The 26,950-nt window shown below is 30.7% G+C and overlaps 2 protein-coding genes across 2 annotated transcripts; both read left to right on the top strand.

Moving 5' to 3' along the window:
* The first annotated feature begins 6,091 nt into the window (after positions 1 to 6,091).
* On the top strand, positions 6,092 to 6,938 carry LOC140920724 (zinc finger BED domain-containing protein RICESLEEPER 2-like). Its single transcript, XM_073369543.1, has 2 exons — positions 6,092 to 6,788; positions 6,877 to 6,938. The coding sequence occupies exons 1-2, from the start codon at positions 6,092 to 6,094 to the stop codon at positions 6,936 to 6,938; spliced, it is 759 nt and encodes a 252-aa protein (XP_073225644.1).
* A 4,703-nt stretch (positions 6,939 to 11,641) lies between these two features.
* LOC101497219 (scarecrow-like protein 22) lies at positions 11,642 to 14,809 on the top strand. The gene is made up of 2 exons (XM_004506417.4): positions 11,642 to 11,918; positions 12,366 to 14,809. Exon 2 carries the CDS (start codon positions 12,366 to 12,368, stop codon positions 14,565 to 14,567), a length of 2,202 nt encoding a protein of 733 aa, XP_004506474.1. The 5' UTR covers positions 11,642 to 11,918; the 3' UTR covers positions 14,568 to 14,809.
* The last annotated feature ends 12,141 nt before the right edge of the window (positions 14,810 to 26,950 follow it).

Raw genomic sequence — 26,950 nt, 5'->3', positions numbered from 1 at the left:
GGATTAATCTTATAAAATTAGTCTTCCATGAAATTAAAACAAAAATTGTTTATGTCTTATAGCAATCTGAATTCTAATATTTCATCCCGTGAAAAGAAACAAAATTTTCAATATATTGTACTTGATATTTGGCTTTAGGGTTTAGGGTTTAGGGTTTAGAAACAAGTGACCTGCTATTTAAAATTATTACAAAAGTCCAGATTATGGAATCTGCAATTTAGGCACAGTAAAGTTCTGCATCGGGCTTTTATTCCAACATAAAATTTGTAGCTCTAATTTTTTATCTTTCCAACGCCTGCTCGTATGCGTCAATCCGATATCCAGAGTTCAAGTTATGACCTACAGAGCGAGCAAGGGTCAAAATGCAAATAATAAAATTATAATTCAATTTCGATCCAAAGTTTAGAAACAAGCTAACAGATTATTCTAAGCTATGAAGAGCTTTTAAAATACCAAATTAAAAGGCTAAAAACATGTGCTCAAATGCTATGATCAGTGTACAACAGGATTGGATGTACCATTGATTGTAAGGGGAATCAGGATAATATTGTTGTGTTGTTTATTTTTATGTCATTTACTTTTTACCATACATTATCCTAATCAGAAAAATTATCCACTAAGTCTCTAAAAACTAGAAAATTAAGATAAAATTAAGTCTCTGAAAACTAGAAAATTATCCAGTATCCCGCTCTTAAGTGTGCCTTTGTTCTTAAAGTTATAAAACTATGGTTCTTTTAGAAAATTAAGATATAATTAATGATATTTTTATTTTTGTATTCTTAAAAATTCAAAAACATGCATTAAATGAATTTTAATTTTACTAAAGGTAAAAAAGACTAAACTTACATAAATTTATTATAAAAAATTGGTCCTTAAGTCATAGTTCAATTGTCAAATGTCAAAATTATTAGGTTGTACATCATATCTTGAGTTTGAATTCGGGACTTCACAATTGTGTGTGAGTTTCTAATAGTAATTATATTATTTCATCTATAGAACAAAAAAATTGTTGAATTAAAAACCCAAAGGTAGAAATATACCAATATCAGTTAATAGCTACTATCAAGCCCTATTCCTAGCAACTAGCATCCACAGTTGAATTTATTCTAGTTTTCTAATTTAAAAAGTATTTTTGAAGCACTTAATAAATCAAACGATCAATTTTAGAATTGTCAATTCGAAAAAGCATTAAGAACGAAAATGACTATCAATATAAAGTAAATCAAGAGTTTACAAAAGAATCATAGTTAACAACACCTAGTCCCAACCATAGAGAGAATTAGTTACACAAAGACAGGGTAACCTTACAACATATGAAGAAAGAGAAGAGATTGAATGCTGAAGATGATTCTTCAAGCTTATCCACCCTTGTTGTTCCTCTCCTTGTTGATTTTGAAGATTTCGGACAATGTTCTCCCCTAACACTACATCACTCTCAGAACCTATAATACGCATATCTAGATAATTAAGATCTTTTCTTTGTTGTTCTATATTATCTGGATTAGATAACCTATATCCAAAGACCTCGTGAGTTGCATTTATTTTCTAAAGTAACTTGACATCATATTCTTCTGAAGGGAGTGAATTTGCTATCACTTTCTCAACTGAGTCTGAATCACATGCTTCGATCCGAATCTTTTCACATCCTTCTTGAGTATAGTGAGACAATTTTCGTTTAAATGTGTTACCTCCTAATTCCATCTTGGGGATGTGATCCACAAAAGGAGAGTTAATAACATGATTAACACTAACATCATGAATTCATTATTTCTACCTTTAATTGTAACCTTGTTCATAACAACAATGTTTTTAGGGACATACTTCGTAACCAAATTTTTTTACCAATCCAACACCTTTCACAGATTGAACTATTCTATGACCATTAGAATTTTTCCAACAATTGTCTATGAAATGCCATACAATCTTACATGATTCATAAAACAATGGTAATTTTCATAATGAATGTAAACAAAAAATGCATACCCTTCATGTTCGACAAGAATAAGATTTCTTAGTTCTTGTATCATGTCCAAATCAACCAACACTTGTGCGAAATGTTCCCACGTTTTTGAGTTGGTTGATGGGGTGTCAATACTTGCAGCGATTGTGAAAATGATCTTTTGGTCTCCAATATTTTAGAGACAAATTGTAGATTTGAATCAACATTAGACCTTTGTGTTTTTTAACAAATTTGAATTGAAATCTTTTAATCAAGAGAGAACTCAAAGAAAACCAGGTTTCAAATTCCATGTTCCAACTATTTGAATACTTTGCAAATCCTAGATAGATGCAAAAGAGAATTGATAAAAAAAAATTCTGAGAGAAATAACCTGCCATGAACCAATTGATTTTCATAGTCTTAAAGGTTTTTCATGTAAAATCGGTAATATAAGTGGTGTATCACTCTTAGACATGGTGACTCTGCCATGAAAGTTATTTTTGCAATTCGTCAAATCTAATTGATATTCATCTTTTAGAATTTTGATAGCAAGAGCATCCTTTGATACAAGATGTTGATAACTGACTCAAATGAATATTGTATAAATTTTTTAGAGCTTTTACAAAAGATTTAAATAGAAGCGACTGAATGCTAACTAACACAATTGTATTTCTTAAAGGAACGATTTTTGCAATTTTTGTCAACGTTGATTCACAGAAAACGGACCATAAAAGCGGTTTACCAATAATCGTCTTTGACTCTATGAATTCTTGAATTTCCAATAACACAAACATTGAAGATTTTCTAAAATTACCTAAAGAGATAATAGCTTCCTACAAATCATTGATGGATTGATGAAAGTGTGCTAGGTTAAGGGTGTCGCTTCAATTTCAATTCCCTAATGCTTGTAGCTTTCTTTTCCATTTAGACAAATTTTTTTTTTGATACAAAAGAGTAGAGATGTGCAAAAAAACCGGTTTTGAGACCCAAATCCAAAACTGGATCCAAAACCATTTTTAATAACCGGTTAAAATAATATGGATATAAACCGGTTTATTTAAAACCGGTTGGATAACCACCCACATTTTATTTTTGGATTTGGATTTAAACCAGATTTTATCCACTCAACTCCAAAATTCCAATCTCAAAACCCTAAATCCCCAAAACCCTCAAAAAGCATTTTCCGGCAGTGTTTTCCGGCAGTGTTTTTCGGCAGTGTTTTCCGGCAGCGTTTCCCGGCAATCCTTCCTTCCGGCAAACTGACATTCCATCTTTGAAGCACCTTCCTTCCTTCTTTCTCAAATGTTTACATCTGGTTCGTTTCTATTCACCCTTACTAAGTTTTTTCTCTTGTTTATTCTTCTTAGTTTCTTCAGAGAATCGTCCATGGCAAATCACCATGGCTTCGGAGAAACACGTTGAGATAATAAAGGAACGTGGAGGTAATAAAAGGAAAGTTGTTTTGGGTCGTGACATGGATGCTTATTTGGAAGAGTTTGTTAGTGTTTTGATTTATGTTAATAGATTAAGGAGAAGTGTTCTTGTTGATATTATTAGCGTTGCTACTGTTTATCAAGCTACTTTGTTTCTTGAAGGATTGGCTCAGTTTCTTATTGGTTTTAGGGATCGTGATTTGGTGTTTGTTGTTCAACATTGCAAGAATGTTTCTTTTAAGGGGAAAGATAAAGATTTTTGTCGTTATAGATGTCATTGATGGAAGAAAATAATTAATTTTGTTATCACAATGTTGAATCCCTTTTCTTTTTTTGTTGTTTTGGTTGGTATATAATAATGTAATGTGTATGATAGAGTGTGAAATTGAAGTGGAGTTGTTTCAAGTGAATTTAGAGAGATGAATATTGAGATGGCACAGTTTTTGTGTTTATGATATGTAGTTTCAATATGGAACAGTAAAAATTACTAAACATAAAATTTTCAATATGTAGTTAATTATAAATTAGTTTTATTACTGTCATGGTTTTATAAGTTTATTAGGTTAGTTTCCAGCTCTGCTTTCCGTGCTTCATTCTCAATGCGAGCATTCTTGCAAGCTACAAGCTTCTCTTTAAGGTCTTTGATTCGAGAGTTCAAATTTGACAAAAGCTTTTTTTTCCTCTGGTTTTAAATGATCCAATCTCATTTTTTTTTCCTAGTGAGTCTAGCTAGCCTTAAGCTGTTGGATGATCTGATTCTAGAGATCAACAAGTGATTTCTCCTATGCAAGTGCTTCAGAAATTAATTGCTTCTATTTGTAGAATTAGCAATGTTCGGCTTAAGCTCTTCCATCTCTAATTTGTTATGATCACATTGTGCATCAATCTTCTACTGCTCAACAACGAGTTCATTACTATTTTGGCCCTAAATGTAATGTAATGTTTAGAATGTAGCAGAGTTGCAGATGTATCATTTCTGGTATAAATATTTTTTGAATGTCTTCTTTGCTTTGTGTTCAAGTTGATAATTTGATGTTAATTATTGTATTTGATTTTTGTTTTTGAGTAGGAATTGATACCATATCATTTTGCAAGGATTTATATATAGTCTAGTTTTTTACAGGAAAAGAACTTCACATTATCTCATTTGCTTAGTTAATATATATACCTATAAGAAGTAGATATGATTAGATATGAATAAATTTTAGCTAAAAAAACAAGTTGGTATGGGTGAAAGTTACCTTGGGATGAGAAAGTAGTAGTAGCTTTCATGCAATAGTTTGATTCATAGAATAAGGAAGCGTGTTGGTTCTTTACACCTTGAACATTAGTTTGAATGATGCATGTGGATTTGTACCTTGAACATTTTAAGTTCATTAACTATCTTCATTATTATTGCAGCAACCTGTAACATTACATCAAGATGGGTATCAATATGAGACAGTAGATTTGTTTGTTTCTCCTCCACCAATTGTCCCGAACACAACTACTATGTTACCACCTAGAACCAAAGGTCGTAAAAACCAATCGTTTGTTTGGAATGATTTCACAGTAGATCCTAACTTGGATGGAACATCTATTTGCAACCATTGTAGCAAGAAACTCAAGTGTGATAATGGGACGAGTTCGATGATACAACATTCAAAGGGATGTAAGAAAAACCCCAATAGCGAGTTTAACAAGAGGAAGAGAACATTGGATGCAATGAATGTTGAAGGTCATATTATTTCTTCCCCTTCAGTGCCTAGGTTTGATCAAGAAAAATTACGATATTTACTCGTTAAGATGTTTATAGGCATGGAATTGCCTTTTCGACAAGTGGAGCATCCAAATTTTCAAGAATTTGTAAGTGGCTTAAATCCAAAATTCAATCTTATATCACGCGATACTTGGTTGTTATGGGAGGTAGAAAGGTTAAAATTGAAAAACTATATGTCACAACACTGCCAAAAGGTTTGCCTCACTGCCAACACATGGACATCTATTCAAAATTTGTCTTATATGTATGTCACTGCTCACTTTGTTGACAATAATTGGAACTTGCAAAATAAGGTTATAACATTTTGCCAAGTCCCAGGTCACATGGCAGATGTTATGACAAACATAATTGTTGCGTGCTTGATTGATTAGGCGTTGAATCGTGTTTTGACTGTGACATTTGACAATGCCTCATCAAATGATCTTGGAATCAAACAATTGAAGAAAAGACTAATGTCTTGTAACAACTTGGTTTTTAATGGAGAGTACATGCATATGCGTTGTTGTGCGCACATCTTAAATATCATTGTTAGTGAGGGGTTGAGTGATTTGGACATGTCAATTTTAAGACTTCGTGCTGCTGTGAAATATGCTAGGTCTTCTCCTCTTAGGTTTGCGAAATTTAAAGCATGTGTAGAACGGTCAAACTCTGAATACAAAGGTCTAGTTTGTCTTGACGTGGAAACTAGGTGGAACTCAACATATTTAATGTTAGACTCGGCTTTGAAGCATCAAAAGGCATTTGAAGTGCTTGAAATTCATGATCTCAAGTATTCTGAGGAACTACTTAAGGGGAAGGGGAAATGTGTGCCTACCAGTTTAGATTGGGCGAAAGCACAATCAATTATGCCATTTTTAAAAATGTTTTACGATGCCACCTTACGAATATCTGGTTCCTTCTATGTTGCCTCTAATATGTATATGTTAGAGGTTTTTTGGAATAGGTGAAAAAATACTTAAAATGTGCAACTCCAAGGATATGTGCTTAAAAGTAATCGTTGATAGGATGAAAACAAAGTATGACAAATATTGGGGAAAATATGAAAATTTGAACATGTTGTTGTTGATTTCTTCTGTCTTAGACCCTAGGAACAAATTAAAGTTTGTCAATTGGTTGATCACTCAGAACTTTAATTCATTTGATGCAACCAAATTAAAAGATTTGTTGAAAACCCATTTGGATGAACTAATTCTGGAGTATAGTGGTGTTGGAGAAGGATTCCAAAGTGAATCACAATCGACTGAATTTGATTTAAGTGGTAAGGAAGATCTTTATAGTTATAATAGATTTTTAATGAGCACTGGTTCGTCCTCTACTGAAAAGACTGATTTGGAAAGGTACTTGGAAGAATCTTTAGAGAGTCGATCATCTACCAACTTTGATGTTTTAAACTGGTGGAGGTTAAACTCAAGTCGTTTTCCAATTCTTGCAAAGATAGCCAAAGACTTGCTTGCCATACCTATCTCCATAGTGGCCTATGAGACTACTTTTAGTACCGGAGGACGAGTGATTGACGAATACCGTAGTTGTCTCACACCTCAAACGGTTGAAGCTCTAGTTTGTACTGCTAGTTGGCTTAAAGGATTGCGTAAATCATCTTCAATTAGTGATTCACTTTTAGTTGAGGATTTCAAGGAGCTTGAGATTTTAGAGGAAGGTAACATTGTATATGCTTTAATAGTTGAATATAAGTTAATAATTGTTAAATTATGATTTGATAAGTAACTGTTTTTTTTTTTCTTCAGAAATAACTTCTATGAAATTTGGTGGTGCTTGTTTGGTTCATGTTTCTCTTGGTGAAGATTGAGAATTGACAAAATTGGGACTCTGACATCGAATAAGCTTTATGTTGATAAAAACTTGATTGGGGTTTTTGCTAAAGGTGTAGAGAAGGGATTTTAGGACGCATAGCTTACATTAAATTACATGTGAGGTATGAATTGAATTTAAATTACATTAAATTTGAAGGGATTAGGGAAATTGATGAGAATTAAAATTTCAACTTGGATGCATAGGATGCAAAGTTTGGATTTTTCAATTTCAATTTGAAGCCCCTGCTGCTGCTAATGGTATGTTTCTTTATGTAACTCATTTTGACTTTTTTCGTTTAAATCTGAATACTTTATGCAATTTACAACTATTTGGTTTTGGAAATTTTGTATTGAATTTAGTTACAAATTGAAATAATTCACTGTGTCAATTATTACAATTGTGGCCTTGTCTTAAAATTGAAATTCTTTAAACTGAATTATTACAATTTACAGTCAAACTAAATTGATCACCATGAGTTGTAGCTTGATTGTTTGAATCTTGATCATCATGAGTTGCAGCTTGATTGTTTAAAGCATGATCATCATGAGTTGCAGCTTGATTGTTTGAAGCTTGATCATTATTTGCAGCAGCTTGATGATCATGAGTTGAAGATTGATCATCATGAATTGTAGTTTGATCATGAGTTGCAGCTTGATCATCATGAATAGTTGGCAAAAATCCAGATGTTGGTGAAGGGCAATTAGTATGTCCTTCTACAAATAGTTTGGAATCTTCTCCAGGGATAACTTTTTCTGAATTTGAATTACCACCAAACACTTTTGGTGGCGGAGCAGCAACAACAGGAGATGATTCATTTGATTTCTTGTTTTCCCTCAGTTCCTTATAGCCTTCTTGCTTGAAAGTGCATACAAAAACTTGATTGACCAACACATAACACATATTATAATTCGTGTCAATTATTACAATTGTCAACTCATGTCTAGTATCAATTCAGTTTAAAGAATTTCAATATTTTAAACTTAATTAATTGTGGCCTTGTCAATTATTTTTAATTTTGTTAATAATTCATTGTGTTGTGTTTGAAAAATCTTAAACCAATTTGATCTTTGGAGTTAGATTTTATCATAATCAGTTTCTCTAATTTGAATCATTATATTAATTCTAGGTGCAAGCTTGTCCTCAGCATCTTTTCCTAAATCTGCTGAAGCACTAGGTTTGGCCACTCATGTGAATGAGCCAGCATCAACACCATCTGTCAAGAGTGCAGAAACATCAACATTGTTCCCTATTTCAGTTGGATCATTTCTTGTTTTCCTTTTATCTTTATCTTTATTCTTAGTCCTTTGAGCCATTTCTAGTTCCATTTTTATACACGAGTGACTATTTTTAAGTTTGTTGAGTTTTACTACTACAATTAAGAACTTTTCTCATTTTATGTGTCACTTGAAGTTAGATAAAATTGGAAATTCATTGTGTGACTTGAACTATTCATCAAATTACATTTTGTTTGTAATTGTTCTTGATATAGTTAGTATATGACTTTTGAAGATATTGACTCAATTAGTTACTTGACTCCCTTTATACTAGCAAATGTTTGAAGGGAGATGCTTCAAAAATTTACTTATATTTTGTGATTTTGAGTTGGTTTGAGAATTTTATCGATTTTTTATAAATAGTCGGTTTTTAAACTATGCTTAAATTGTTTTTTAAAAATAGATATTTAAAAATAACCAAATTTTAACTGATTTTGAGAAAAAATCGATTTTAAAATTTATTTTTTAAAATTGGTTGCATAAAAAAAAACCCGGTTATTTAACCATAACCAGTTTTACAATTGGTTTTATAACCGATTTTAAACCAAATAATGGATTTGGTTATAAATCCAAATCCATATATTGGTTTTTAAATGGATATGGTTTGGTTTTTTTTTAAAACCAACCATGTACACCCCTACAAAAGAGGGTATAAAAACTAGAGAAAAATGATCAAAATAATTAACAAACAATTTTAATAAATTTAGAGAAGAAGACTCTAGAATCATCATCAACTAAAATAATTTTCGATTCATCCTATGAAAAAAACTAAGAGTAAGAAGAGTTCAATGTTATTTAATATAAGACTATAATTGGCTAACCAATCTGCACAATATTCCTTCGCGTCATGTATAGTTAAATTTTACACACCAATAATTTTCTTTTAACAAATTTAAAAACTATAAATAAATGAAAAATGTCACAATACAAAATTACCTTTATTAGTTATTAACAATTGTCATAAATGTATAATAAAGGACAATGAGTTAAAAATTGTGTACTTAGTTTATATACAATTGAAAAAATACGTAATATCACATTAAAAAAAACAAAACACAATTACTCTTTTCATTTTATTATAAGTGTCACATTTGAATTATACATAAATCTTAAGAAAATAATTAGTTATATTGATAGTGAAATAAATAGATGAGTTAAAATATAATAAATAAAAATTATTAATAAAAATTTAATTAATACTTTATTAATAATATAAAGAAACATATAGTTGATAATATAAAAAGACAAATAGTATAAGAAAATTAACTAATTTACTCATATTATTGTAAATGACTGTTGTTGCTATAAATAAAAGTACGAGACCAAGGAAGTGTTTAAGAACTTTTTTATATATTAAAATAAAAACATACCTTAATATGAAGTGGGTAAACATAATGAAATTATTTTATCAAAATGTGTAATTAGTAATTCCACGTGGGATAGAGGGAAGAGATGGGAATTAAAAAAAATGGCTCCCAAGTATTAATTGTTCACATATATTAAAATTAATTATAATAAAACTTATTTAAAGTATTTTTATTAACTATTTTATTTGTATTATATTAAATGTCTCATTTTTAATACTTATTTAGTATTTTATTTATCTTATTTTAAATATTTTATTATTATTTATCATTTTATAATATCAATAGAGTATTAATTTTTTTTTCTGCTAATGTATTTAGGGGTATAAAGGTGTTAGGTTGGATAGTTTTTGACCAAATCCAATATCTGAATCGATCAATGTTATTTGAGTTGGATTGAACTTTCAACTTATGATTTTTTCTTCAAATCTGAACCAAATCAACCCGATTATGAGTGAGTTGGGTTCATAGGTAATAAAAAAAATTATTTTAAAAAATGTAATTAAATTTAAATACTTGAACACTTAAAAAATAAAAATAAAAATATATTGCAACATATCATTTAATACTTAAAATACATCTACAAACACAACAAAACACTCAAATTAATTAAATTAGCAACAAATTATCAATCATAATTCAAGAGCTAAATTTTAACTATACATAAATAGTAAAAAGAAATAAATAAAAATATATATATCATGTCAAAGGGTTGAGTTTGCAGATTCATAGGTTCAAAAAGTTAAATCTGATATCCAAACCAAACATAATTGAATTTCAATTGGTTGGTTCGACTAAGACCCGAAGTTGGATGGGTTTAGTCAAAATGCAGGTTGGATTAAATGACCGGATTTGTGGGTTTACTCGTAACTATATACTCCCTAAATATATTGTTATTTATTATATTCAACTCCTCAAACGTTTTAACTAACTGCAACGAATAAAAATATTTAAGTAAATAAAACTTATTTTATTATTGGAATCAACTAAACTATTATTTTTTTAAAAATCACATACAGCTCAAATAAAACAATTAGAATAAAAACCTATGAAATATTACTATTATTATCATCAAATTAATGATACCAATAAAACGTGAATTATTTTATCCACTAATATACCTTAGATATTCATCCATCTATCCGATCAACTAACTACTATTAATATTTTTTTTGTTAAGGGAAGGATAAAATTATTAGTTAAGTATCAAATCTAAAATATCATGAAATTTCTTTAATGTCCTAAATCTTACCTATGGTGTACACTTCCGAAAACTAACTACTATTAGTATAAATATGTAATAAATAAAATTCATTTTCATTATTAAAATCAACTCAATTAGTATTATTTTAACAATTGTGAACAATTAAATGAAACATGAGAGATATGAATTTGTTCTAACTATATAATAAATACCAAGTGAATTATAATAATTTAAAATTATATCAAATCTTAAAATAAATAATAAGACATTCGTTTTTGTTAAAATAACCTCGTGAAGGAATTAATAGAAAAATAATTTAATTGTAATTTTAGTTCTTCTATTTTAATCAATTCATAAAATTAATCTCTTTATTTTAAAATTTGACAGTTTTAATTTTTTATTATAATTTTTTAACTATAAATTGGTGATGCAAAATATTTCAAATAATATGACATATGATAGAATATTTAAACACATTAAATTACAATAAAAGCCTTTCAAAATTTACTTTCAATTGTAACTTTTTTTTATAATTTAATTAATAATATATAAATAATTAACATATAATCATAAAATTATATATAATATCATTTAAGATATGTTAAATTATCAATTTATAATTTAAAAATTTAAAATAATAATCAAAATTTATCGGAAGGAATAGACAAAAATAGAGGCAAATTGTTATAATTAAGCTTAGAAAAATTGAAGTTGATTGAATTGCACGCGCCATATTTGAAACGGGGGAAAATATTTGAGAAACTGCAACTCTGCCAACCAGAGGGAAAACTACGTATGCAGACAAGTTACACAAAAATAATAAATAAATTAATATTTAAAAAATAAAATATAAAAAAGTAGAAACAGAGAGAGAGAGAGAGAGAGAGAGAGGAGAGCGAGCACTTTACCACTTTTATACGCTGCACGCATCCATCTTAAGAAAACACACAAGCTACAAACAAAGAGTGTTGTGTTGTTCAACACAAGCAGCAACGAACAAAGAGAGAGAGAGAGAGAGAGAGAGAAAGAGAGTCACATTCGTTCATTCATGGCTTTCTTCTTCTCCTTTCACTTCTTCAACTATACACACTTTAACATGTCACACAACAACCAAGAAAACAACAACCTTTAAGGTGCTCTCAACTTGTTGTAGTCCTTTTATTTTATTTATTTTATTTTATTTTTATTTTTACTGTCAACAAACATGCCTTTAATCTTGGTTATCAACAATTTCCAAATATTTATCTTTTTTGTCTTCAAATCCAAAATTTCATATTTTTTTCATATGGGGTTCATTAACTATCTAAACTAGCTTAATTTCTAAGCTTTGTTTCTAGATTTCCCAAAAAAAAAAACCACCAAAACCCATTTTTTCAAAAAAAAAAAATCCCCTTTTTTGTTTGTTTCACATCAAATCTGTTTTATGGGGTGGTGGGTTTTGTGGGGAAGGTAAGAAGAGAACAAAGTTTTTAACTTTTGAAAATTTTGAGTCTTTTGGGTCTATTGAGTGGGTTATTGGTTTTGTGGTCACTCTTTTATTGTTCTTGTTCTTCAAATTGGTTAACTTTTGTGTTTTTTAGATGAAGGCCATGCCCTTTTCTTTTGAGGAATTTCAAGGGAAGGGATTGTGTGATTTCTCTTCAACTTCAACAACTTCAGATTCATTTTCATCATTGCTTTTGAATCAACAAAAGTGGACCATAGACAAAGAGGATTATTTTTGCTATGTGGGCAACATTGAACCCACTTCTGTTCTTGATTCAAGAAGAAGCCCTAGTCCTCCTATTTCATCTTCAACAATGTCATCTTCTTTAGGTAGTGGTAATGGAAATGGTTCAGCCTCAGCACCAATGGCTGTAGTAGTATCTGAAAACCCTCTTCCTCTTTCTTCTTCTTCTCATGAAGAAAGTTTGGAAACTAGTCAAGAAAAATGTGGTAGTGGTTTAATGAGAATGGAGGATTGGGGTGAGGGTCAAGATCAGTCACTTTTGAGGTTAATCATGGGTGATGTTGAAGACCCTTCTGTTGGTTTGAACAAACTTTTGCAAAACAGTGGTTGTAATTCTCAAAATGTTGATTTTCATCATGGTGGTTTTGGTGTTTTGGATCAACATCAAGGTTTGAACATTGTTGAAACTTCTGTTCAAGGAAATTACCATGGTGGTTTTCCTTATATTGCTGAGAATATGGATAGTAACATTCACAATGCAAAAACCGGTCATGAATCGATGTTTTCGGCTTCTTCTGGTGGTGGTAACTACGATCTTATGTTGTCATCAACATCATCTCCTAGTGTGTTTTGTTCTCAACAACAACAACATGAGTTTGGTGTTGTTGATGAGAAACCTCAAGTTATTAACCCTAATTTTATGTTGAACCATAATCAAGTTCAATTCTCAGAGAATCCTTCTTTCTTTGTTCCATTGTCATATCCTCAAGTGCAGGAGCAACAAGTTTTCTCTCATCATCAGTTGAAACGCCCGCTTTTCGACAATGTCGGAAACAATTATCAGGTACCGAGGTTACCGGTTTTGGATTCCGGCCAAGAAGTGTTTGCTAGGAGGCAGACACAGCTTCCATTGTTTCCTCATCATTTGCAGCAGCAACAGCAACATTCGGTTGTTCCGTCTGCGAAGCAACAGAAGATGAATTCTACTACCGGAGACGATGCAAGCCACCAGCAGCTTCAGCAGAGTATATTTGATCAGCTATACAAAACTGCTGAGCTGATAGAAGCTGGTAATCCGGTTCAAGCGCAAGGGATATTGGCGCGGCTCAATCACCAGCTTTCCCCAATTGGTAAGCCTTTTCATAGGGCTGCTTTCTACATGAAAGAAGCCTTACAGTTAGTGCTTCATTCTAACACTCATAATCTCACGGCTTTTTCTCCGATTAGTTTCATTTTCAAAATCGGAGCTTATAAGTCTTTTTCCGAGATATCTCCTGTTCTTCAGTTTGCCAACTTTACTTGTAACCAAGCCCTCGTTGAAGCCTTGGAAAGGTTTGATCGAATTCATGTTATTGATTTTGATATCGGGTTTGGAGTACAATGGTCTTCTTTTATGCAGGAGCTTGTGTTAAGAAGTAACGGTACTCCTTCACTTAAGGTTACGGCTGTTGTATCGCCCTCGTCTTGCAATGAGATTGAGCTCAATTTCACCCGAGAAAATTTGAGTCAGTATGCTAAAGACCTCAACATGTCGTTTGAGTTCAATGTTTTGAACATTGAATCCTTGAACTCTTCGTCGTGTCCTCTACCTGGTCATTTCTTTGATAGCAATGAAGCCATCGGTGTGAACTTTCCTGTTTCGAGTTTCATAAGTTATCCATCATGTTTCCCTTTGGCTCTTCACTTTATAAAGCAGCTAAGGCCAAAAGTGGTTGTCACTTTAGACAAAAACTGCGATCGAATCGACGTGCCACTTCAAACCAATGCTGTTCATGTCCTTCAATGTTACTCGGCCTTATTTGAATCACTCGATGCTGTAAACGTGAACCACGATGTACTCCAAAAGATCGAGAGGCATTACATTCAACCAGCCATCAACAAAATCATCCTCGGTCACCACAACCGCTCGCACGACAAACTACCACCGTGGAGGAGCCTGTTTCTTCAATCCGGATTCTCTCCGTTCACATTCAGCAACTTCACAGAAGCTCAAGCCGAGTGTTTGGTTCAAAGGGCACCTGTGAGAGGGTTTCAAGTGGAAAGAAAGCCTTCCTCTCTTGTTCTATGCTGGCAGAGGAAAGAACTCATCTCAATTTCAACTTGGAGATGCTGAAAAAATGGCTAATTATTACTATTATAGCTTAATATTTCTAAAAGGTGATTGGTAACTTTATTATTATGTTGAAGTTTATTATTATGTAATTGATTGTGTAATTTAGGCTTATTTATGTGATCCACACCCAAATTATTTGTTAACTAAATGGGTGGTGGCATCTATGATATTTCAAAACTTTATTATTAGTATTTGTCTCTTTGAACATGATTAGTAATTAATTATGTATGCCTTTCTCCTTAGCTATCATGGGGTCAATGTTTTTATGTTATCTTCAACACAAAGCAAATTAATTGCTTAGTAAGAAACAAACTATTTAGGCAAGAATGCTCTATTTATGTTTATATCAAATAGCTTATACTACTTTTGAATGAAATAAAAGCAAAAATAGTAACTGAAAAATTAATGTATTTGGTCTTAAATAAGATCTTAAATATCAACTTTTCAGTTATCATTTTTTCTTTTATTTCATTTTGAATAGAGTTAACTTGTGTGTCCATTAGCAAAGTAAAATTCTTAACGATATGGAGTTGGTTATACTATAAAGTTTGTTGCAATGATCCAAATCTGTCTATTAGCTGCATTTAGCTTATTTTCGAATATGTTTTTTTTTCATGTTACTTATTGTTAGAAGTTGTTTTCAGTTTACCTTCCTTTGCTCTTTGATTGTTGAAATAGTAATACATAATAAGCTTTTATATGATTACTACTTATTATATAAGTGATTAATTAAATTCTATATTTTAACGCTGGTCTTACTATTACATATTGAGTTGAATTTGGCATACATGATTTTTGTAATTAGATTTGTGTATATGCAAGAGTGTTGTTAGAAGGCATTGTATTTATTCTAGTTAACTTTGATAGATTCAATTAATTGGCAGGTTTTCACCAAAAATTAATTGACAGGCAATATAGTTGGATCGTTGGAACAAATTAGATTTGGCAGTTTCTCTTTGATTTTTTTCACTATTGTTATTCACACATCTGTTTTTTTCGGTTACACTCAAATTGATTACGATTGAGTTCACATAAGATTTTAAATTTGCATAGGATATGTGAATTGAATTGATGTAGTCTTTTTAGGTGTAATTGAAAAAAAAAATTAGTGTAACTGATAAATTAATATTTTTTCTGAATTGTTCTGGTTTTATGGAAGGGGCATGAAATAAATAGGAAAAGCAACTATGTGATTTTAGTCAGCATTACATAAAGACAATCAAAGAAAATTCATGCGTAGTCAATAATACTTTTTAATTTAAGGGGTTGACCTAAATAAATAAACTAGGCAATGATTTGATAAATTTTTTTTCTAATGTTCGAAATGTTGACAGATGAATAACCCATGTACTTTTTTTATTGTGGTCTTGTCTAGATACAATTCCAAATGCAATGTATTCATACTTTCATATGCAGAAACATTTTCTTAAGCTGTCCCTAAATTACAAGTTAAGGAATCTGTTTATCATAATCATTACTTTGACCTTTTTATATTTGTTTATAAATTAGAACATAAAATTAATAATCAGAAACGCTTTGATTTAAGAGGTTAATTTGTATGCACTAAATAACACATCATAACTATTTATCTATATTATTTTTAAAATAACTAATTATTATAAAAATTTAATATTTTTAAATATAAATTTATTGTTTACTGTTAATGTAATTTTTTTAATTAATATAATTATTTTTATATTAACAATATATATAAATTTAATCTTTAGATTACTGTCGTCTATAGAAGAAAATTTAAGTGATGTCAGATTTGCAATGATGTCAACTTAAAGTATGTTTAGCTTCCTTATTTGTCTTCTTTTTAACCTTATATAATTTGTGTGAAAGAAAAGGATAGGTGACTCGAATGATTTCGTCCAATTCTTCCAATCAACTCCTCACAAAAAAAAAAAAATGAACTGACTTATATTTCGAGTATGTTAAATGCTTTAGAAAAGATTTTTTTCCCTTTTAAATGATAACATAAGGAGTGCAATGAAGAAGAAAGGTTGGTTGGTGAATGATTGAACTCCTGACGTATACATTAGTAGGGGGTGTTAATTATTACAATTATAATGCTTATTAATTTATCAAATATGATAAAATGATATTATTGCACATGCCTATAAAGTTGACAAGGGACATTTGGTTAACTTATACTCTGGTTTATAATGACAATATTGATACATAAAAGTAATTTGAAATAATAATAACAATCGGTAGTACTTATTAGAAATATAATTTAAAGATTTTCTTAATTGATTAAAATAATGATTCGATCGATATTAATTTAAAAAATTAAAAATAAAAATGAGTGTATTTTAATATTTTTGAGAGGATACCAATTAAATCATTTTTTCAACTATAAAAAAATAGAGTTATTAAATTATATTTTGGAAGAGTATTATTAATATTTTGAATGATTTTTAAATAATAATTCACAAAAGACTACCTATCAATGCGGTAACCATAGAAATTCCCTTCTAACTAGTTAAACAAGTTATTAAATGATTGTGTATCATCAATTTTACAAAAGGTTATGTGAAAATGTTTTTGATATTTTGTTTTGACTCAATGAGTTTCAATATCTTAAACAATATTTTAGGTTTGAACTTTGCGAAGTGTTTGAGTTGGGAAAAAAGTTTAGATGAATTGAATTTGTAGAGATTATTAAGTTAGAAAAAGCTCCAAACTTCACAAATATTTATATAGTTTTTCAGGTTTAATCTTTTTTATTTATTTTTATCTTTTTCTGTATTTAAATTACAACATTGATAATCAAAATTTATGTAAAAAATGATATTTTCTCATTTACATAATCTACTTAAACGCTTATTAAAAAGAGGCTACTTATACCAGTAGTGCTATCAGATAAACACAAATATAAATTCATTTGTAAGTGAGTCATATAGTCTTTCTCTATTTTGAACTAGATATAATTTTCTCACTCTAAATTTTTTTGGCTTAATTGCAGTTTTGGTCCCCTTATTTTAGCTGAATCGCGAAAGTTGTCCCCCCATTTTATTTCTCTCCAATTTTGGTCCCCAAACAGAATTTTGGTTCAAAATTTGATGAAATTTTATTTTTTAAAGTCGTACTTCACCATTTATGATCATATATTTTAGGTATAATTGTTGCAAATGAGATCTTGAGATATGACGTGACTTAAATAAATGCAAAAAAAAATGAAATTTTATGAAGTTTTGAACCAAAATTCTCCTTGGGGGACCAAAACTGGGGAGAAACAAAATGGAGGGACTATTTTCGTGATTCAGCTAAAATAGGGGGACCAAAACTGCAATTAAGCCAATTTTTTTCATATAAAAAAAGGTAATTAAGCATATCTTGAATTATAGACGGATAGTTGTAGAATTATTCAATATGTTGAAGCGCAAGTTTAAACCTAAAAAACTCCTCTTTTCTTATATTTAATATGCATTAGTTTCGATGTTAAATTTTTTTGTAACAAAAAAAAATGAATTATATATATATATATATATATATATATATATATATATATATATATATATATATATATAAACTGGACTTGTGGATTGGTCCATTTAATATGTTGCACAAAAAAATTGGAATTTTTAATTAAACAGTAATTTTGTAATAATTTTTTTAAGGGACAAAAGTTCGAGTTAAGGGACTTAAAAGTTGTAACTTTTTTATGATTTTTTATAGTGACATTGTGAATAATTAAAAAAACACTCTCTACAAAAAATTAAAATTTTTAGAATTCTTTAACAAAGAAGAATTTAATTATAATTATTTAAGGACAGAAAATATAAGAAAAATATAATTAAAATTTATAAAATAAAATTAAAAGACTAGTTTTAAACTAAATTTCTTTAGGAACTCACATCATAAAACAAAAACATGGACATCAAATTTTCTATAAAAATAAAATAGATTGAAGATTATTATATTTTTTTTTACATAAATTAAACTGTCTAGACAACGAGTTATGTTCTTAAATTGTTGACATGCATAACTACGTTTTTCTTTACCCACACAAATAATTATTAGTAGTACGAAAAAGAGAAATAACTAAATTTAAGGAAAAAAAAGATACAACTAATTAAGTGTATAATTCTATATTCGTCATTATATGTTAGATTCTCTAGAGAAAATTATAGCAATTAAAAAAATTGGTTGTAATATTAAATTTATTGATCAATAATATTATTTTTTTATAAATTTAACCTTTAAGAGAGAGAATTAGTTAATGTTTCTATCGTACTACATATTGCTAATTGCAGAAAGATTTGTAAATTAATGAAGAATATGTTAGTAAAAAAACAATTAATGCAGTTAAAAATTTAAATAAATTGTCTTTAAGTCCTCCATTAACAATAGATAAGTAGTATACAATTACAATCTTGTAATTAATCACTACTATTTATTCAATCTATATTAATTATGACGAATATGAGTGCTTCAATTTTAATTTCTTCAAACTTTAAGGAGGAAGAAGATGCTTTGCCCCATATGCCTTCCAAAGCTAAGTATCTGAACTATAATATGTGCAAGGAATCACATTATGAATGAAGATCCAAGACCAATATATAAAAAATGTGTTTCTTTTTCTATTATTAATATTTTCAAATACACAAAATTATATGTCTCGATTAATTAGTCCGTGTAAAATACATATTTGAATTAGTCAATTCAAATAAAATTAGGATTTGAGTGAAAAAAATTTTATATATATATATATATATAAAAGAATATATCAAATAGAAAATGAATTTTATAATAATAAAATGATAAAATTAAATCTTAACCACGTAATTATGACCGATCGTGATTAAAAAAAAGCGATGTGATACTTTTAAATAATGATGTGTGACTTATATATAACATAGAGGAGAGGCCAAGAGACAATGTGAAATTGATGAAAAATGTGAGAAAGGGGAAAGGGAATTGGACTTTTAACATTTTTTCTTTCGATAATGGACTTAACATATTATACAATAAGTAGGGATTTGGGTTTATTTCCATGTGTACTTCGTATGACATAGTGGATAAGGATTATACTATTAAGAGACCCACTTTTTTTTGTTTTGAGAATACAATAGAAAATTGTTTAATAAATAGTGATCCAATTTAGTCATGTAGCACGTGAAATGAAAATATCCCTCTTTTTTTCTTTCTAAAATTATACTTAAAAAAGAAATTGTAAATCTTACTTTAAACTTGAAAAATATTTTCTTTTACTCAAGTTCAGAAAAATATATATACGAGAAAAACATATATATCACAAAGTTTGAAATTTACAGTATGTACTTTAATTTTCTTTTTTGAAAAATATATACAAAAATTTTGTGAGGGCTAATTTGGAATTTTTTTTAAAGTATAGGTACAACACTAATTGAGGGAATACATTTAACAATTCCCATAATTGAACCATCACTTTCTAAAGAAATTCCTCTTATATTAGCTAAGCCTTACTCATTTTGATCTAGAAAGTAATCATATTAGAAGTTATTTATGAAAAATAGTAAAAGTTATTTCTAATTGATTTGTTACAAATAAAAAAATAATTTTAATATATAATAGCTTAGTAAAAAGAAAAATATTGTAAACTACAAGTTTTTGATGATGACAAAGATCAACCATTATGGTCAAAGCAACAACCTCAAAAAGAAGTTCAAATATCTTCATTAATAAAGCTTCAAATCCAAATATTAATTTTTGAATATTTTTGAACGTTACAAAGAGGTGTATTCGAATACACACATCATGTATTCGAATACAACTGGAAGCAATACAATTTTTCAGATCTGAAATGCCCACGAATCTGAAGAGATGTTTATGGAGTATAAATACCCGATAACTTCAGATCAAACTACACACAATCCTTGAATCAATACCTTGAACAACTTTGAACAAAATTATGATTTTTTACAAAGTACTTGCATTTCATTTTCATATCATTCAGAAAGGTTCTCAAGTACTTGAATTGTTATTGGATTGTTTATCAATATACCTCTCCTTATTCTTATTCAAATCATATTGTATCACTTGTAAAAGAAAGTAATACTTTCTTAAAAGTAGCTTAATCTAAGATAGTGGTGTTCTATCTTAGAAGTGTTGTTAAAAGTTTGTAGCAAGAATCCCAGGGTAGGAGTTGTACATTTTCTGACAATTAGTGGATCAATCTCTTGTGGTGTGCAAGAGGATTGGACGTACCCTTGGTTATAAGGGGAACTAGGATAAATCTATTGTGTTCATTTATTTACTGCACCTTACTATTAGTAGACATTATATTAACTCAGAAAATTCAACTACCATATCATTGAAAACAAGAAAATTTACTAACACCTAATTCACCCCCCCCTTCTTAGGCGTACTTCTGTACTTACAATTGGCATCAGAGCAGGTTCCAATAATTTGCTCCTCGATCCTTATTAATGGCTTCCGCACAACCAGTTTTTAGAGATGGTGGTAGTAGCAATAAACCACCATGTTTCGTTGGTGAACACTATGATTTCTGGAAGATACGCATGCAAGCATATCTTGAGGCACAAGAAGATGATATATGGGAAGCTGTAGAAAACGGTCCCTATGTTCCAACAACAGTTACCAATAATAAAGAAGAAGTAAAGATAAAAGGCTCATGGACAGATGATGATAAAAAGAAAATATTGTTTGATAAAAAGACCAAAAACAGGTTACAATCGGCACTTGGAATGGACGAATTTTTCCGCATATCTCATTGCAAAACAGCTAAAGAAATCTGGGATACACTTGAAATAACACATGAAGGAACTATTGAGGTAAAACGTTCCAAACTCAACACATTATCTCAAGAGTATGAATTGTTCCGAATGTAGCCCAGACAATCTATTATGGACTTGCAGAAAAGATTTTCTCATCTGACCAACCACTTGAAGGCTCTTGGAAAAACCTTCACTAATGATGAATTGAACCTTAAAGTTATGAGATCATTAACAAGGGCATGGCAATCTAAAGTAACAACAATTTCTGAAAAGAAAATCCTATCAAAGATGTCTCTTTCTGCACTTTTTGGAAAACTCCAAGAACACGAAATCGAACTTGGAAGGTTAGAACAAAATGAAAGTCAAGAAAAGAATACTAAAAACATTGCTCTAAAGACCGAATCAAGAGAACAAATAAAAGACGAAAATTCAGATGAAGATGAAAATATTACGTTCCTTGTTAAGAAATTTGGTAAATTTCTTAAAAAGGACAGAACTTTCAAAAGGAAAAGTTTTAGGAAGAAAGATAGTTCTACTTCAAATCAAAACTTCACTTGCTTTGAATGCGGAAAACAAAGACATATCAAGGCAGATTGTCCAAAACTTATTAAGAAAAATGCCACCAAAAAGAAAGACTTCAAGAAGGCATACATAGCTTGGGAAGACAACGAAGTAAGTTCATCTTCAGAAACAGAAAGTGAAGAATACGCTAATGTTGCATTGATGGCATCACATCAATCAGATAACGAAGAAGAGGTATGCAAAAAAAGTACCTCAAATATGTGGTACTTAGATAGTGGATGCTCTAAACACATGACAAGTGATATAACAAAATTTTCAGCATTGACTCTTGAATCAAAGGGATATATGGTCTATGGAGACAACAACAAAGGAAAAATTTTAGGCATTGGAAAAGTTGGCACAACCCCATCCCTCTCAATTGAAGATGTACTATATGTTGAAGGTCTACAACACAATCTCATAAGCATTAGTCAGCTTTGCGATAAAGGATACAAGATAGCCTTCAACAAAGATGAATGTATCATCCAAAATGAAGCTACAAATGAAATACAATTTATCGGTAAACGTTTCAAAAACATTTTTATACTTAATCTTAACGATTTATCCTTAAAAATGAAATGTCTTTTGGTAAGCGACAATAATGATGCTTGGCTATGGCATAAGAGATTTGCTCATATTCACATGGATCATTTAAACAAATTGGTCAAGCATGACCTTGTTGTAGGCTTACCAAAAATGAAATTTATAAAGGATAAATTGTGTGACGCATGTCAAAAAGGTAAGCAAACAAAAATTTCTTTCAAACCTAAAAATATCATTTCAACCTCTAGACCACTACAATTGATACATATAGACTTGTTTGGTCCATCAAGAACCAAAAGTATTGGTGGAAACTCATATGGACTAGTTATTGTTGATGATTACTCAAGGTTCACTTGGACCTTATTTTTGGCAAGTAAAAATGAAGCTTTTAAGGTATTTAAAAACTATGCCAAGCTAGTCCAAAACGAACAATCTGCCAAAATTGTATCAATTAGGAGTGATCATGGAAGAAAATTTCAAAATACTTCATTTGAAGAATTTTGTGAAGAAAATGACATTTTCCACAATTTTTCTGCACCAAGGACACCACAACAAAATGGGGTTGTTGAGAGAAAGAACATATCCTTGATAGAGCTCGCAAGAACTATGCTAAGCGACTCAAACCTATCGAAATATTTTTTGGGCAGAAGCTATAAACACAACATGCTATGTTTCAAACCGGGTAATCATTCGGCCAATTCTTAAGAAAACTCCGTATGAACTCTACAAAGGAAGAAAACCCAATATCCCTCACTTTTACATTTTTGGATGTAAGTGTTTTGTGTTAAACAACGGTAAAGATAACCTTGGAAAATTTGATGAAAAAGCTAATGAAGGTATATTTATCGGTTACTCTTTATCTAGTAAAGCATTTAGAATTTTCAATAAAAGAACTTTATTAATCGAAGAATCAATGCATGTAACTTTTGATGAAACTAACCCCATAAAAGAGGAAAATATTATTTCTTGTGATGATGATGTTTTTGAAAGCGATGATACAAACAAAGAACATCAACCTGATCAACCAGGTCAAAAAAGTGAAGTCAACATTGAAAGGCAAAATGATGATCTTCCTAAAGAATGGAGAACTCATAGATATCATCCAATTGATAACATCATAGGTGATATCAATAAAGGAGTCACAACAAGATTAAAACTACAAGATGTTTGCTTAAACATGGCATTTGTTTCTCAAATCGAACCCTCCAAAATTGGTGAAGCACCTAAAGATGATCAATGGATACTTGCCATGCAAGAAGAACTCAATCAATTTGAAAGAAGCCAAGTATGGGAACTTGTTCCTAATCCTGAAAATAAACACATCATTGGTACAAAATGGGTGTTTAAAAATAAACTTGATGAGAATGGCATAGTTGTCCGCAACAAAGCTAGATTGGTCGCTCAAGAATACAATCAAGAGGAAGGGATAGATTTTGACGAAACATTTGCTCCGGTAGCAAGATTAAAAGCAATACGTTTACTACTTGCGTATGCTGGTTCCATGCACTTTGAGTTATATCAAATGGATGTGAAGAGTGCCTTTCTCAATGGATATATAAATGAAGAAGTCTATGTCAAACAGCCACTTGGGTTTGAAGATTCCAAAAATCCCTCACATGTTTACAAATTAAAAAAGGCTATTTATGGTCTAAAACAAGCTCCAAGAGCTTGGTATGATAGATTAAGCATTTTTTATGTGCACGAGGATTTGAAAAAGGGAAAGTCGATAAAACATTATTTGTCAAAAGAGATAATGGTCACACCTTATTGGTCCAAATCAACGTTGATGATATAATATTTGGATCAATCAACAATGACATATGTGAAGAATTCTCTTCTATAACGCAAGGAGAATTTGAAATGTCCATGATGGGAAAATTAAACTATTTTCTTGGGCTTCACATCAAACAACTTGAGCATGGCATCTTCATAAATCAGGCAAAATATTGTAAAGAATTACTCAAAAGATTCTAAATGGAAAACTGCAAAGAAAGTGCAACTCCAATGGGCTCTGGAACCTAATCTGATCATCCTACCAAAAACTATACACCCTGAGTGATCTCCACGCGCCCCGTGAGATCATCCTACATATCTCCAGTCAAGCATTCCCATTCGTAGGGTACGAACCGACAGGATCGTCCTAGCTCTCATCTGAGGGCAAAGCCCAGATTTCCACAATAGTTGTAAAGGGTCACCAACCAAAATTAACAGTTAACACATAACATTTAAGTTTTTAAATGCACAAAATAACCTTTCAACTAAGCATGCACCTTAAAAGGATTTTCCATATGCTAAAAGTTCATGTAACACTTGCCCAATAAAAATAGAATCAAAATAAGGTTCTCAATCCCTCAAGTAATACATAACTGACCAAGACATTGATAAATCAATGAGCAAGCTGTTATCTAACTCAAAATAAGAAATTCCACTGTGCCAATCGATTGGGAAATCGATTTGGATGAAGGATTTTTCTAAAATTTGAACTCTGGGCTCAATTCAATCGATTGGGGAATCGATTGAAAGAAGGATTGAGCTCCAGTACTAATGCCAATCGATTTCCAAATCGATTTTGTCAGTTTTGCTGAGTTCTTGTCTTTCTGCCAATCGATTTCCAAATCGATTTCTTAAAAGATTTTGAAAGACGTATTTATACAATCGATTATGTTAAAATGGTGAAGTTCCTACAACTCATCCAATCGATTGGGAAATCGATTTCCCTGCTTATTCTTCCAAAAATACTTAAACTAATTCAATCACACTCACACATAACTCCAAAACTTAACACTTAGCAATTCCCACACAATCACCACGACAAATTGGTTTTCGAAATAGTTTTACAATCCATCGCACTCACACACGATAATCAATACATAACACTTAACAATTCCAACACAATTACCACGACAATTCCTATTCAAACCACTCAATCATAAACTTGATTCAAACACGACTCGTGTGCCAAGCACCCTAATGCAATGCATATATGCCAAAATGCATGGACTCAGAATTCCAAACCAAAACCCTCCTCGAAGGGCCGTAAATCATAATTGTACCGCCTATCGCAGGCCAAAGTACCAATTACCGAGGTGCCACCTATCACGGGTCAGCACGATTTACTAAAAAACGTAAATCATAAACGTACCACCTATCACGGGCCAGTACTGTTTACCGAGGTGCCACATATCACGGGTCATCACGATTTACTAAAAGAAAAAGCGTAAGTCGTAAACGTACTACCTATCACGGGTCTGTACTGTTTACCGAGGTGCCACTTATCACGGGTCAGCATGATTTACTAAAAGAAAAAGCGTAAGTCGTAAACGTACTACCTATCACGGGTCTGTACTGTTTACCGAGGTGCCACTTATCACGGGTCAGCATGATTTACCAAAATGAAATGCATGAGCATACACTGACTCCATCCACAACAATCGTTAAGCAAATGCAGATATTAAAAGATTCCCCATTTTTAATTCTCATTTAACTTAAACGATTTTCACACCAACATTAAGCAAACAGAAATATTAAGAGATTCCCCATCCTTAATACTCTTTTAACTTAAACGATTTTCCAAAACAACATTAAGTAAACCGAGATATTAAAAGATTCCCCATTTTTAATTCTCATTTAACTTAAACGATTTTCCAAAACAACATTAAGTAAACCGAGATATTAAAAGATTCCCCATTTTTAATTCTCATTTAACTTAAACGATTTTCCAAAACAACATTAAGTAAACCGAGATATTAAAAGATTCCCCATTTTTAATACTCGTTTAACTCTAATGGTTTTCAAATTCCACACAAAACAAACTCAAACCTATTATCAGATCCAATCCACAACTCACACCAAAATACATCAATTCATTTCTCCACAAAATCCAACCATACACACAACAAATTTCATCAATAATAATTAAGAACACGTCGAATACGACGAACACAAATCAACCCAATCCACCACTCAAACACAACAAGTTTCATTTACTCAAAATCATCCATAAATGAGTTTAAATTCATTTTCCACGAAACATTCATCAATATAACCAAAACCTAACTCTAAGATTTTACCCATAAAGCCATAGATTCATTTCCCCCCAAAATCAACCTTTCAACCCCAAAAATCTTTCCACACAACCACAGATAAGTCCCTAAATGCAAACTAAAAGTTTGGAAGGAGCCCTTACCTTCTCGTTAGCTTTAACGCGCGTTTCCGGTACCGCGAGTAAATCCGGTAAAATCTGCGCTCGCGACGTCGCTTCCCAGTTAGTCCACTAGCATCGTAGTGTGGTGGTGAGCAACTTTCGCTTCTATCTCTTCGCGAGACGAAGCTTAGATCTAGATGAAACGGGGAAGTTTGTGGTTGACGGTTTTAAAATCTCTAACGCTGTTTTTCTTCGTTTTCGAATCAAACAAGAAGAATGAAGTTGAGTAATCTTCTCTTTCACACTCACCAAACCTTGGGTTTCTAATCTTGAAGAAAAGGAACCCAAGAAGAATAAGAAATGGGTTTCGCGTAGGCACGGGAGGAAGAAGATGGAAATGCTTTTCCTTT

Source organism: Cicer arietinum, chromosome 6, assembly GCF_000331145.2.
Source record: "Cicer arietinum cultivar CDC Frontier isolate Library 1 chromosome 6, Cicar.CDCFrontier_v2.0, whole genome shotgun sequence".
In the NCBI taxonomy this organism is placed as follows: Eukaryota; Viridiplantae; Streptophyta; class Magnoliopsida; order Fabales; family Fabaceae; genus Cicer; species Cicer arietinum.
This window is presented reverse-complemented; position numbering and strand designations above follow the sequence as displayed.